We start from the raw sequence: 16118 nt of genomic DNA on the forward strand, positions 1-16118 counted from the left end.
AGGTTAAGATGTTGATTTGTTTTCTTTTTATTCATGTTGTGTTCTTCTTTAAGTAATTGTAACTCTTAGAATAGAACTTTACTTTTGTTATACTATATTATTTTAATCTGTGTGCACGTTGTTAAAGAAGCAAATAAAATAAGTAAATAAAATACTGTGAAGGATATAATCCTTCTAGTAGGAAGAAATTACTTAAACTATACATTATCAAAGTTTATTGAAAAGTCCTAATGGTCCGCCTAAGGATACTAGGATAAATTCTATAATCAGGACTGAGTGCTCCAATAAAATAGAGGACAAAAAGATATTAAATTAAATCTCTCATATGTATTATTACTGTTATTAAAATTACTCTTATTAAAATGTAGACTAAGATAACCTTTTCGTATTTTAAGTTTAGTTACATAAACTATTGTATGTCTGTTAACTATAAATATACATATTGCTTCTAATAAAAAATAATATTTAAATAAAAAATATTAAAATATCTTTCATTGAAGTTATTAATACCTTTATTCAGCTTTTTTCAAACGTGTAATATAAACGAATAAAGTATAATCGATAATCAAGTCGTTGATTTCATAAACTCGTAGATAGCCCATTAGTTTATAAATATATAAATAATAAAAATAACTAATTCGACTTTTTCAAGAAATGTGTTTTCAAAATTGTTGCGAAATCGATTCATGTAGATTGAAAATTTCATCCTGTTCAGACGGTTCAGATCTCTTTCAATTAAGCATGTAATCGACTCGTGTGAAGCCGCTGCTCTTGTAAATTTCCTTCTCAAATTCGTCCGCGTATATCGTGTGACTCCTTAATAGTTGATGATTTATGTTTTCTATCTATACGGATAAATATATCAGCGATTGTTCATTAATTAATTAATTAAAATTTTCAATTAAAGTTGTTGATTATTTCTATGAAATATAAAACGACAACGTAGCGTAATATTGTGATTATACATTTATATTGGTCTCATTGCATGCCTTATTGCTTTTGCCCTCTTCTTTGCCAAAGATTAAGAAAAAAAAACATAAAGGCAAGGCAAAGGCATTCGTTCATATTAAGGAGCTTAAGTGCACCACCACGACGTACACTGCACATTAATACCTAATACCTTATAGATTTTCTCTCACAATGTGAAGGTGTGTGTTTTACGTACTTATTTTATTCAACATCAAATACGAGATGATTTATAATTTCCAATTTAGTTGTTTGCTTACTTTCGACTCCTCGACCATAAGTCCAATATGCATGTTTATTAAATTCACCAAATGATTCCAGCTTTTAGCATCGGTCTAATTTGTTGACCTTGAAATTTAGTTTGCCACCGAAGTGGTACAAATTGACGTGGGTTGTTTAACCGTTGCCAAATCGGACATAAATGTAATTTCAGATAATGTTCGACGTATCGGTAATCGGCCTACGTCGTGTTACGGTATTTTAATCCGATTACATACACGATCATTAATATAACAGAGTACTGAATTACTAAAGACAATTTTGGCCAATTAACGGCTATTTTATTTTATATTACAATTAAAATTAATTTAAACTTTTAAGATTTTTGTATGAGTGATTTTCATATTTGTATGAATTTTAATTTTCGTATATAAACACTTTGTGTCACAAGAGTGTTAATATTTTAGTATTTATTCTATACATACTTTTCATAAAGAAAACAAATGTAAAAACTAAAAAACTGAAAAGGTGGTCCGTTATTTTGGGTAACATTTTATATTTTATTATTCGTCGCATTGTTGTCATGTTCGATTTTTATAGAATCTTGTGTCACTGGTGTGATCATAGACGCTATGTTATAATTACAGAGTTGGTACGTAAAAATCTATTATTTTGTAATGGGGGACAAATATGAATAGATAATTGAACATTATCGTTAGGATCACGCCCGAGTGTATGTAAATTTGCATCGCTGTCAGGCAAAACAACAAAAACAGTGGACATGAATCCACCAATCCAATGTTTTTTTTTAAAACTATATATAAAATTAATTAGTAACAATTTTCAAATGTTTTACCGCTGGATTAAGTCCTCTTGAGGTGAAGGTTATTCCACTACACTGCTCCAATGCGGGTTAGTAAATACGCCCGTTATGTACGTCACATAGAACTTACTATATTTTTGCTTTACCCAGGAACACTAAATTAATTATATCAACATAATTTAATATTCAATCATCTGTAAAGATTCGTATTATTCAGATCTTTAGGATATTTGTAAATAGAATATACGGAAGTGTATTTATTGCTCTTTAGAGCATTACACATCCACCTACCTTTCTTATTTATTTAAATTTACGGCAAATTATATACGAATAAACATTTACCTGAAGCATGCCAAAACGAAGTTCAATGTCGAGAAAATGATATTCTCGTGCAAATGGAGGACGCTGCGATGGCGGTTGAGGTGGCATCATTTGCGCTGTCGGCGGTCCCAATGATATGGGATGCGGCATTACGGGCATCTGACCACCTGGCGGTATCGGGGATGACTCCTGTTTTAAAAAAAAAATGCTGATAAAGAAAAGTTTTAAATGTTGGCCAAACTTTATTTGACTATGTAACATATAAATGCGTTGAACCCAATAGAGAGACGTCAAATATTAAGTTAGAACGATAATAAAACAAAAGATTAATTAAAATAAAAACACAGTTATTGAGAAATGATAGATAATATAATAGTTAGTGTAACTAATAATACAGTTTTATTGCTACAATTTGATCGGATCCAGTATAATTGAAGATTCTGCGTAATTGTAGACGAAAAATATATTATAATCTAGTTCATATGATTAGCTATATATTTGATTAGTTTGTGATCAATAAATCGAGTTGGAGCTGGTTTAACCTTTCTGACACTTCGATAAATAAAAAAAAGTAAATAGGTGATTGCAAATCATCTTGAATTTATTTTAAAATGATCATTGTTTTCCAAGCCTTAATAGTAGGTATCGAGATCAAAGTAGGACAAACGTCTATTTATGTCGGTATAAATGTTCTTTACGGAAGGAGAAACAAGATGGCGATAAATCGTAAGTCGTGCAGCGCCAGTATTCCAGACAGGTGGAGTTGCCAATCGCTTAAACTCATTTTTCTGTATTCAACGTAATTGACTCTTGCAAAGAAGTGGGCATCTGCACGTAGGCACTTTAAGTGTGTTATTAAATAAGATTTATCAATGAAAGTAAAACTTATTATAGAAATATTATAGACTTTATAAAAGTATGATCTTAGAAATGGCAATCATAATAGTACAATACTAAATTTTATAGGAATAATTCTAATATTTCTTATATTAATGAAAAAAATAAAAAAAATATATTGTTGTTGTCGTTGTTTTTCTTGTAAGATTTTTTGTTTGAGTCTCTTCTTTTAGGAATCTGTGATGTTTTTTGGAAATGATAGATTCTATGTTCTTATTTATTTTGATTTGTGATTATCGCGTCTTTTCGAAATTTAAGATGGAATACGACTAACTTATTCTTAACCTTTTTTGATAAAATTATATACAAGAGAATGTTTTCATATCTTATTTTATGTTAATAATGTTCGCGAATTAACAAAACTTGTATAAGTACTGTGATCGTATTAAGGTTCACAGGAGAATATTTAATGGTTTTTTCTCTTGATGTCAAGACGAACAACCATTTTTATTCAATAGCACACTTCTCTTTCTTGACCGATTATATATAAGATCACTCAACACAACGGTTCCTTTCATTCTCAGGACGGATCTTCTGAAATATAAATTGGTTTCATTTCTGACTAATGGGGCTTTATCTCGACTTTCACAATTGAAGAAAAACAAATTATAATTAACTCCGTACTGATAAATATATTGAATGCTAATAATAATTAAATCAAATAGACACATATCGGTAAAGTACAAAATATGTTATTTATAGGTTGTTTTTATAACATATAATAGATTTTGTAGAATTGTTTAATTAATTTAATTTTGGGCGGTGGTTTAATCAAAATAGAACGGATTCTGACAATTTTAGCCAAAGGTTCTTGTTAGACTCGGACTAAGAAGAGAATGTATCTTTTAGATTTTAAACCAACAAAAGTATATCCAAGAAGGTTTATCTTCAGGTAAAGGTCGGACGTATAACGCAGTAAAATTATTTTTATAAGCTTACATACTGCGTCGACCTAGATAAACATGATAAAGGCAATCAAATCATCATTATTAACTTTTAATTCGGTTATTAGGTTTTCATTAAAATGTTTAGTATTTTATATTTTAAAAAGGAAATAATTTAGAAGTACATAATAGTTCTCTAGGTACGAAGGTCCCCGTTGTTCGTGTGCGTTGCTAAAGTTGCCAGTGTCACCCAAGGGAGCTCGTCGAGAGAGTGATTGATTGCAAGGAGTCGCCCTAAGTGCACTCTCATTTTAATGTTGACCGTTATTAACTAATGGCTTATACTTTGCTAGCCAATTGGATATTTTTGCCGCTAGAGCACATTATTCTTTTATAACATGGTTTACAGTAATGATATATTTCGTTTCTAATTCCAAATAATATTTTGGTGGAAACACTTGGCAGTATTACATTCACTGGTGGTAAGACGACTGAGACTGAGATTTCCCCCTAGAGAGTCGGGATTGGGATTCTGCAATGAATGCTGCTCACACTCTTGCCATCATTATACTATATCATGATTGCTGTAAAAGCTATTTTTAATGTTGATTTGCATATTTAAGTCAACAATTCATATGTAAATATGATAAAATATAAATGAATATTCATATGATATATATCCTTATTTTTATGCAGTCAAGTTTCAATGTTGTATATTAATTAAGTTTTATGTGTGGTTAGTGAGTTGAATTTGGTGTTCCCGTCAGTGATGAGATCGAAGCTATCATTAATCCCAAGGGATATGTTGGATGCCTGCAACAGTGTTTCAATCACATTTGAATGCTACAACCAACTAGAAGTCGATTTTGTGACTTGTGCTGCCTTGCATTTTGTGAACAGTTGAAGCCATGAACAGTTGAAGCCATGACCATTAAGGGAACATTCTTCTTTTAGCCGTTCCATACTTAAATTTTGTGGGAAACCGTAAGGCATTATGATGAATAAGTTGTACAACGTATTTTCCAAAGTCGTTCCAAATTGACAGTACAGCTGTTTGGTACGTTTGGTCATTTTTATACTGGACCCGCTATTGGGGCTTTTTCTAGTTTACAGGACTTTTGTACTCGTTCTTTTGCATTTTTTACTATAGGTTTAGCAACGAATTCGAACTTGAAAATTAATGTAATAAATCTCTTGTTAACTTGTCTCTAAGCTGTTGAACTCTGTTAATTCGATATTGAATAGTATTTCAGTGCTTTAATAAATAACGGGGTGTTGAAGCTAGGTAGAACTTTTTACAGCGTGTTCCGACTTGTAAGAAATTTTAAGTCTTTGATTCTTATTTTTGCTCGGATGTATTGATTTGCAATACAGAAAGTTGTAGTCGTATTTATTTTGTAGTTTGCTGTGATTATTGAATCAATACAATGGTTTTCTGAGTTGAATTCGTTTTCATCTATTGTAAGGAGAACTTTAACGCTCCACAAGTTTCTAAAAGCCATATGTACTGGAACACTAAGGCATCTTAGGTGTGGAGGGCTGCAGTTTCCTGACTGACTGTATCCAGACTCGAGTTGTATCATTTTTAGCCACAAACGAAATTCATACTAGAATCCTGATTAAAAAATGACGAAGTTACTTGTTTTTCTATTACTAAATTTGACCCAAAGAAAAGGGCAAAACCGTCTAAAATTGTATCAATCCCACCATGAGATCATCGGATGTAAGCGGTAAGTTGTATTTATTTGCGATCAACAAACTAGGCGATTCAAGTCATATTCTCGTATCAGGAAATTACCAATAAATAATATTTACCAAGTCTTTGAAGACTTCATCACGTTCAGTAAATTGAAAAAAATAATGTACATATAATCTCATATTAAGAGATGAAGCAATTTTAATTGCTGCTTATGGACCTTCGATGCTCTGATGGTATTGCATTAATTTGATACATTGGAAAATGGGAAATAATTGTTATTCATTTTTAGGAATTGATCCAGTGTAGAATATGTTTAATTGAATATCGTAGATTCTAAAAGTTGTTATGTACTTAGTTTGCTAGATGATCCGGAGAATTATTATCGACATAGCGTTCAAAATTAGCAGACTGTAGTGGACAATGGATAACGTTTATCAAAGTTCCGATAATCTGAAGAAAGAGGCAGTGGATAGCCAAAGATAAGTACGGCTTTGCCAAGTAATTAATTGCAATTGATTTATTTGTAATAATATGTGTTCAGAATTCATATCTCGTATATAGGGTGCAAGACATAAGTACACACAAAACAAAGCAATAAAACTTAAATATTTTGGATGATTTTGCTACGTTAGTATACATAAACTACAACTGTACTGACGAAAAGGACTAAGCTCCAAAATGAATACGACAATTCTTCAAAACAGATGCAATGCTTACATAGCAGTCAAATTTTTTTTTAAATTTACTCTTTATAGTCACTCGGAGAATCCTCTATCATTATCATTACGTGACTATGATGAGAGTACTGTGGCAAACAACAAACAACGCCAATCCCTTAATATAAAATAACAGTATCTTAACTCACATATTAAGACGCAATATTACATTTCGCTATTTAACTTTAAGAGTTTAACTTGGGATTGCTCTCTGTTTGCAAATAATCGAGACTTGTGATGTTACGATATAGCACATGAATGCCGAAAGGTCATTGGACTCCATTATTCAAATGTGTACATCATATTGCATTTCTTTTTATTTTTTTACGTGAATACATCTTTAAATTTGATTCGATAAAGGGAGATAATTCAGAGAACTGACGGGGAATAAGTTTTGGTGTTACAACTACACATCTATCATATACGTAGAAAATCAAATACACAAGTCGATAGCTAAAGCATCGAAGAATTTGTTACGTTGAGTGAGGAATGTGACATAACGCACACGGTGGAGGAATCCGTACTATTTTGTGATCTGGTCGCTGCGATACATAATTTCCTTTTCGTTTAAATTTTGACTAGAAGAAGCTACGATGTTCGTTTGAGTTTCGATTGTTAGCAAACAAGATAAAAATATCGCCAGTACTCGTCATAAACCAAATCATCGTGTATGGCATCGGTATTGTGTATCGTTGAAAAGGAGATCAGAAATAAACATAGAAATCCGAGTGACTTATTTTCGTTGAGAACAGGTTTTCGCTTTACCATTATCAGCTGATGGTAAGTTCAGATGTAGTCGATGATGAAACACGCTTGTCTAGAAGATGCTTATTTACTAGTGTTTTCAAGATATTTGGATTGTAATGGTCTAGAAATATAGATGCTGGATGGACATTCCACTTTTTTGCTGTGCGCATGAGTAATTAGACAGTGAATGAGTGGAGTGTCGATGGTGTAGGCAAGCAAACGTGCCTTGTCAAACGATGGTAAAAGGGTGAAGTAACTATTGACCTAGTGGCTGGTGCCGCAGATCTTGACATCCTGTGTTCAATTCGAAGGTCAGATCGATAAAACGTTTTTGGGTTTCATAAGACTTTTCATTGCCTAGGAAAGTACGTAAAGTCACTAGTCATGTGCCCAAACTCATTCCGGTCGTGACGGATTTACCGCCCCATTGGATTATGACAGTGTGAGAATTGAGAGTGCACCTGTGTTGAGTGTAAGGTATCCCTTGGCTGACGTGGCTGATATCATCATCGTCTTCATCAATTCGTACTTTGCGTCTATGTACAAAATATGATAATTGAATTGAATCTAAGACGGATCACGAGGATCTACTGAATGACACTATGTTAAGCGTAGTCTTTCCAAAAGTTACTCCAGTACTTCATACATAAACGAACCTGAGCCTGATATACAGTATAAAGCAGTTCAAGTGTGGAGTAAAGTTTCATCTTGTTTATGACCAAGTTTTTTAACATCGACTTTAGGTTTATTTTCGGTGGACCTTTTAATGTTGATAGGTGACTAAATTATGATGTATCTACAAGGTTAATTGTATATATATAAAGCCAAATTGGTCTAGCTTTACTTTCAAACGATTAAATTAAACGGAGAGTAAAATTCAATGTTATAGGATTCCGTTTAGTAGTGACTAGGCACTCTTGCGTTATCATAGGGTTCAATTCATCGTCTAAACAATAATGATCATGAGGTATATGATATACTCACAAAAAATATTATTCGATACGTTTATGTACTCACGTAAAACACACGGCTTTGTTCACAATACACCCACTTCTCTATTTTATGTTATTTAAAAACAAGGGAGATCATTATATTTTTTTCAGAAATATCCAATTATAACTTGAGATAAAATACATAAGTGAAAAGATAAAAACAAATCATGAAAGATACTCGTCATTTTAAAGGTCGTCATGTGCTATATATTTAATGAATATGATACTTACTTGCCAAGCAAGGATGTTATGGAGGCTCGCATAAACAGATTCGGATGCAAACGCCAGAGTATGCTGACCTTCTTCAAGTGAATGAATTATTTGTAGCATCCTCGGATGGCGCAATCTGTCTAGCATGTTCACGCTTGCCTTAATACGGTCAAGCATACTCTCCTTCCTTTTTGGCTTGTAAAGTTTATCTGCTATCCGCTTATCGAAGAAGAACACCGAGCATTCCTGTGAACAAATGTTTCATATTATATACTTGTATTTTTTTTGTTAAAATTAAAGCGTTTTCATATCATTAGTAATAATAACATATTAATAATAAATGGTAGTCCAGTAGTATATTTTATGTTATATACAAGATTTTATATATAATATTACAATTATTATACGTTAGCGATTTTTGTAGCTATAAACGATTAGCAAACAATTTTGTAACGTGACTGAAATAACAGAGTTTATGAAACTATTTATATTTAGAAAACTGAAGTAAATAATAATGAAAATTGGCAAAAATATGTATATAAGTACATATAATTCACCAAATCGTAATTGGTGTTTTTATAAAAAAAATATAGTACAGAAGTTAGTTAAACACAAGACATAGGAAATAATTTTACGGATAGTATGAAATTTCACATTAACAGCAACGAAACATCAACGATAATACTGCCATTCGAGGGAAAGATAAAATTTTCGTTCATATCTGTTTTACATATAGCTTTGAAACAAAAGAAGGGGTTAATGTTAAAAATATACTTATTTTTATTTTAAATGAACATACATTTATTTTAGTATACTGTTATATTAGGAGTTCTTTAGAATAAATTCGATTTGGCAAGACGTAGACGAAGATGAATATGCTCAACCAACTTTGGGAATTAAGATGGTATGCCACCTGTGCCTGTAGTTACACTGGCTCATTCATCATGACAACCGTCCCATTGCATTACTAAATATTGCTGTTTGGACATATATTATTCAAATATACATTAACTTTACAACATTTTACTGATAAAATTATTTTCCATATAAATTACTAAAATATTATCAGATTATAAGATGTGATAGATGTGAAAGTCGCAGGTTCGTTTGCTTGTGCTATTGCTGTTCCCAATTCTAGCTCAAGCTTCACTACTAATAATTGGAAGGGAATTTAGTCAATTCTTTGAAAGCACTTAAGTTCTTCCAAGTATGTATAAGAGTAATTGAAAGGTTTTAGCCCAGTTGATAAATACACTTCAATAATTTCGATGAGCTGAAAAAAGTGACGGGATTGGATGTGAAAGGCGAAGAACTCGGAGCGTCGGCGCACCTTGGGGGTGGCCTATGTCCAGGAGTAGACTGCGATTGGCTGAATGGTGACGATGATTTCGACAATGATGCAGGTTCACTAGTTCCTCGAGACATCTTTCTTAGTATCGTCAGTTGTTTTATGTTTATACAACAGACGATCTTCAGAAAAATTTCTCGCAAAACAAGTACAGTAGAAACGCTGATTCGGAACATAAATTATATAAATATTTTTTTTAGTTGCGCATTTTATTATTAAAATATTATTCTTATATCCCTGTAATAAAGATCTTATTTATCTATTTTATGTTATGCAAAATAAACTCAACATTTATGTTACAAAATATTGCACTTTTATGCTACATTCTTCTTAAATTATCGCTCCAACAAATTGAATAAATTTGCGAGATACAAACTAAATACACGCTCCTAGTGAACACCCACAAAATTCATAAATTTTTCATGAAGCTGTCTGTCGCTTCCCAAACTTTGATGTAACTAAAGAAACCTTAAGCATTATGAAAGGCTTTATGTAAAATGAAAGTCGATCTAAATTGACTTACTGCTAAAAATATTGATAGTTTTCATTCTATTATTAGGTAACGCTTATTATATTCTTATTGCATATAAATATATCTGTTCTGTTTGTATATGAAACATTTGTATATTGGTAAATATTTATAAAACATTACAAATCGGCAATAAGTACAGTGACAGGAGGTCTGGTTAAATTTTCGTCTGGAGAATCAGAATTAGGATTGAACTGGAAAATGGTGCTAGAAGTCGATGGTTTTTAATTTTGATTTGAATATTCCTAATTAAGTCATTAATTTAAATAATTACAAAGTTTATGGTAAACCGTATTTTACTTGGTATTAGCACTTTGTGCTAGTCTGGTAGCTTACCAAACTTGTACAAATTCAAATTCTATACTACTCTACTATGTCCTTGCAATTTGATAATCTGAGAACTTGAGGTCGAATTAAAAAATAAAATGAAGGAAAAAGTGGTATAGAGTTGCGTGTTAGTAATCAGGTGACGGTTTGTTTACAAAACATAATCTTAATCTAAATTTTTATGACGACGCGATTTAAAAAATGCCAATAGAGATTTGTAGCAAATTTATATTTAGGATTTTGACGTCCAAATTTTTCTCCTACATATTATATTTTTTCAACTATTTTGATCAAATACATTTAAAGGCTACCGCTATCTTTAGTAAATCCGATACTATAAATAACAGTGAAAAGGTTTCCATCAAAGTAATGAAACTAAAGCTCGGTCACTATATTTTAAAAATCTCCCAGTCATCCAAACTATTTATTTGCAAAAAATCCTTATGGGAATCAGAGTTTAAAAATTGTTAAATTCTAAACTGTTATAATGTTTACGTCTTTTACATAAGTCATTAATATCAGTAATACACAACATACAATGGTACAACAGGATTATCGCGATTTGCGGTCTCCTCTTTGAACAAAGGTTTTCACTTTTTATACAATTTTATTGCTTCAATTGTGATTTTGTGTCCTGTTCTCGATTTTTGAAATAAATTTAAAGAATCATATATTTTTTTAATTCGATTTTTACTGCTGATATATTTGCGTCATAATATAATTTACTAATAAAAAGTAAAGATAGAAATATTTTGTAAATATTTGTAATACGTAAGACTTTTTTAAGAAATTTATTTATTAGTCTGCCAATCTACATCTGTCATACTGCAATTGTTTTGTACATATTTGCTGCTACTTATTCTTCTTTCTTCGGAAATTTTCAATTGCAACCAATATAGGTATTATAAACTAGAGCCTCGTAGAATTGATGGAACTGTTACTGATTCTTGTCGTATTGTAAAGCCGTTTCTTTTGTATGAGATTAGGGGAATTGAGAATAGAGATTTGTGTTTGCGAACACAAGCTTACGCTATACTATGTCAGTTGTATGCAACTGACTGACAAAAATCGGTCAAGAGTACATTTTTCTACCATGCATATCTAAAACACAATTATTATTTGTTGATACCATCATCGGATCAGTTTGGTAGCAAACTATTGTACTGTTATCCGAATAAACCGAATAAATCCGGATGTTCGACAAACTATTTAATTGAAGGTTAAAATATTACAAACAGACTTTGTTGGTTAATAAGAGGAAGCTAATATAAAGCGTGGTAAATATTTGTGGTATTTTTATGAGACAAATGGCAATTTTACGATCTCGGATAAAGATCCTTTTACGATAATGGTGGTCGGTAACCGTAAAGTTTTATTTGTCCTAAAATTGTCGCTACGATGTGGCAAATGTTGGAATTTTATTAAGTGATTGCTCTTATGCTTTTAAACTATTAGTTATTTTTTGTTATATTTTATACGAAAAAAAATATAGGGATACAATAATGACAGATGAGTAAGACATTTTTTTAATAAAAAATGCAGATTATAAATTTTTAGTTCATTACTATTGTGATTTGCATTAAAAGATTTCGCGTTTGGATATACTTGCTGGAACTTTTTCCAAAAGAGCTTAAATACACAATTTTACTTTCATTATTCACACCAGTTACATTATATAATCGATGCCTTTGTAATCGATATACTTTTATATTTGTGTTAAAAAGTGAAATGTACTATTTTGTGGCTTTCAAGAATTTACGTCGATATTATCTTATATAACTAGTTTACAAAAAATTAAAATCAATTCGATAACTATCTAAAAGGAAAAAAATTAATTTATATTATAAAATAGTCACGTTTGCATACGTTGCTTATTAGCATCCGAAAGTTACGACTTAGAAACTTATTTCTTAGAAATTACTTCAGTCAGCTGACTTATAGACTCCACTATTTGCTAGAGGGCGTTTAAGTTCAACAAAGTCAGTTCTAACTTACCTGAAGTATGTTTGTTTTTTAAGAGCTACCCGACTCTGCTGAGTAAAATTTTATGTTAGGTTAATTTCATAATTTAAATAAATGCAATACAATTTGTATCGAATATCGAGTAATTATCGATACCTTCTTACTGCGCTAATGTATTTGATTACGCCGGTAACTTATTTTTTATCATTTCATCGAATCACTTGTAAAAATCTCTATTATTTTATAAACCAAATTGCAATTTACATAAAACGCCTTTGAATCTGTTGTTTATTTCATCAATAAATAAATACATTGGCATTTAGACTGAACTAATAATGTCTTCGTTTATTTTAAACATGAATATCGGTATGTAGGAAGTGCCTTTAAATGGCCTACTGCTGGGCTAAGGCCTCTTTTCCCTTTTGATAAGAAGGTTTAAAGCTTATTCGACCAAGCTGCTCCAATGTGGGATGTTGGATATACATGGGCCAGAATTCCTTGAAATTAGATACATGTAGATTTCCTCACGGCGTTTTCCTTTACTGCCGAGGACGAGATGAATTATAAACACGAATCAAGCACATGAAAATTCAGGGTTTGAACTGAACAACTGAAGGAACAGTCATCAATTTAACGCGCGCACGCGTAGTTACAACTGGGTCATCTCTGCTTGTTTGTCTGTATTATTGAAAATTAATACTTGTATATGTATTTAGATTATTACCGCATCTATATCTTTTATGCTTCTGATAGCTTCGCTTACAAAGTTGTCAGTCAGACAATTTTCGCATCGACTGTTTTAATTTGTTGTAAAAAAGTACATAAACAATAAACAGTATAAGTTTATTCATATCGAAATGATATCCACTCATAATCTGAAAGATTCGAACGATTTGAATCCTATCAAACACAAAATTAATTTTAAGACATACCAAAAATAAAAATAGTATCAATCTGAACTAAATCATAACAGACAGAAATTACCATCGAAAAAGGTTTACATATGATAAAATTGGCTGTCATTATCAAATCCCGTTTTAGCTTTACAGTCTAAAAAAAAACGATTAATATTCTAGATATTTTTTTTTCTATTTGATTGTTACAATACAGTTTTAATTTTTTATTTTTGGATTAGCATATTCCACCACGCTGCTCCAATGCGGGTTGGCGGAATACACATGTGGCAGAATTTCGTTGAAATTAGACACATGCAGGTTTCCTCACGATGTTTTCCTTCACCGCCGAGCACGAGATGAATTATAAACAGAAATTAAGCACATGAAATTTCAGTGGTGCCTGCCTGGGTTTGAACCTAAAATCATCGGTTAAGATGCACGCGTTCTAACCACTGGGCCATCTCGGCTCGTTTTAATTACATAAATTCAATAAAGATTAAGTTATATGGTAGAATTTAATAAAATAGAATAGATTATGAAAACTCATATTCAGAGTTCGAAATTTAAAAAATAAGAATTTGAAATTTTGCCTTTCAAAATAACAGAACACTATTAGATCTTGGGGTATGGACAAGGGACTGATTGAATTGTGAAATTTAATATCAGCATTGCTTTTGTTTATTAAAATAGCCATTCCTACCTAACTATGCTGTTATTTCCCTTGTGTCTGTAATAAGACTTGTATATTTCTTATCGGCCTGTCTTTTGTCAGTTTAAATGAGAATTATTTGACTAATTGGGGTATTTTGTAAATTACTGCTTGTGGTAGGGCTTTGTAAGAGACTTAGTAGGTAGTTTCATCACTAGTTATTCTATTCCTTGGTTATACGTTCTGTAATATTTCACAAGGCACACGGGATACAGCATCTTGGTATCCACGGTTAGCTTCTGTTACTAAAAGGAACAGTTAATGCTTCCGCAGACACAATTTTTATGGGCAGTTCTGATTACTTACCAAAAGCAATTGATTATTGAACTTTTACTTTAATGAAAAAAGTTTATGGTAAATATTGAGCCGCGATTGCCTATTAGGTAGAACATGAAAATATCAAAATAAGTTTGCGGGTTCGAGCTCGGACAAGCACAATTAAGTACGAATAGTTTTAAAACTTCATTATACCATGTTTTACCGGTTCGTAATTTGCCTTCTACCGAGAAGAACTGGCAACCTAATCACTCTTTCTCATTAATCACATAGTATAATTTTACCCACACTTTACCATTAGACGGACTTTCACTATACCTTCCAAATTCGTATGTTAAAGTACCAGATGTAATAAGAGTGTATCGGATGAGATTAGTTTTTAGTATACGCGAGACTTGAGATATAAGAAATCATACACCATCACATACAGTCAACACAATCAGACATCAGTTTATTAGTAATATAGTATCGAATTTTGAGATGTTAAAAGTGTCCAGATTTGCCGGATACAACGAATGATCATGTTTTCATAATATCTAAATGGGATGTTATTAATAAAATATTTCATTATAAACTGAGTTTTTATATTAAAAATACAGCAAATTTTTTCCTTAAGCTTTAATTAAAATCTGAGTCAGGGGAGACAATATTTGAGTTCGTTTTAAAAATTACAAGCCCCAGCAAAATTCAAGTTAATTAAATGTAGACGAGCAGAAGCGTAAGAAAATCGCATATACGGGCTACATCTGTTTGTAAGTTATTTTAAAAATTTGCCGAATGAGCGCTGGCTAGATACAAGCAAAAAACCCACAAATCTTGTTTTTTTTTTTTATTACTAATAACAGACGAAGGAAATCAGACAAGGGCACTGTGAACTTGTATACAAAGTAGTGGGGAGTGTGTCCCGCCTGAACAGCAACGTAAATATTATGTACATATGTGGTAGAAATATTAACTATTGATTATACCGTTCCTGCCCCATCATAAGTGGGTACTAAGAAATATAAGTAGTACTGGTAAATAAACTGATCCACCGTTAAAATCTAAATACTGAAACTAACTTAACGGTAGAATTAATGACGCCTAGGACCTATTCAGACAAACTTACACAAAGCATTATCGTAAAAAAAAATCATGTAAAGTTTCTTTCAGCACAGTGCCTAGTTCTCAAAACTTTCAAGGTCGAAGAGACTCTCATAAGCCTTATTGAACTGTCTGATTCGGAATTTAATTTATCCCGAGAAAAACTATCAATAACTCATTACCAATTCTTAACTGCAATTTAAATGACATAGGAATGTCAAATCTACGAAAATTATTGTCATATCTTTTTATTAAGTAGCTACACTTATTTATTCATATCTTTTTAACAATTGATTTAAATTTATTGACAGACAAAGTTAATTAATCAAGTTGATATCTTGCTCATTGATAAGTCAAAAAATTGGTGTTATCTGTTCAATTTTTTTTATCTAAAATATGACAAATAACGATTTGAACATTGATAACTTAACGTATAAGAAATAGTATATAATATATTTACAATTTAATGCTGCTAGTGCGAATCAGAGGACAAATCATCATTTAATATATAAAT

General features: G+C 31.4%; 1 protein-coding gene across 1 annotated transcript in view; it reads right to left on the bottom strand.

Annotated features, from left to right (window-relative positions):
* Positions 1 to 16118, bottom strand: part of LOC125075979 (SCY1-like protein 2) — a 124121-nt gene that overhangs the window by 36243 nt on the left and 71760 nt on the right. The window contains exons 2-3 of the mRNA XM_047687887.1: positions 8496 to 8720; positions 2351 to 2515 (exon numbers count right to left, since the gene is read on the bottom strand). Of these exons, the coding sequence (XP_047543843.1) occupies positions 2351 to 2515; positions 8496 to 8720 (390 nt within the window). The remainder of the gene's footprint in view (positions 1 to 2350; positions 2516 to 8495; positions 8721 to 16118) is intronic.

This window comes from Vanessa atalanta, chromosome Z, assembly GCF_905147765.1.
Source record: "Vanessa atalanta chromosome Z, ilVanAtal1.2, whole genome shotgun sequence".
Taxonomy (NCBI): domain Eukaryota; kingdom Metazoa; phylum Arthropoda; class Insecta; order Lepidoptera; family Nymphalidae; genus Vanessa; species Vanessa atalanta.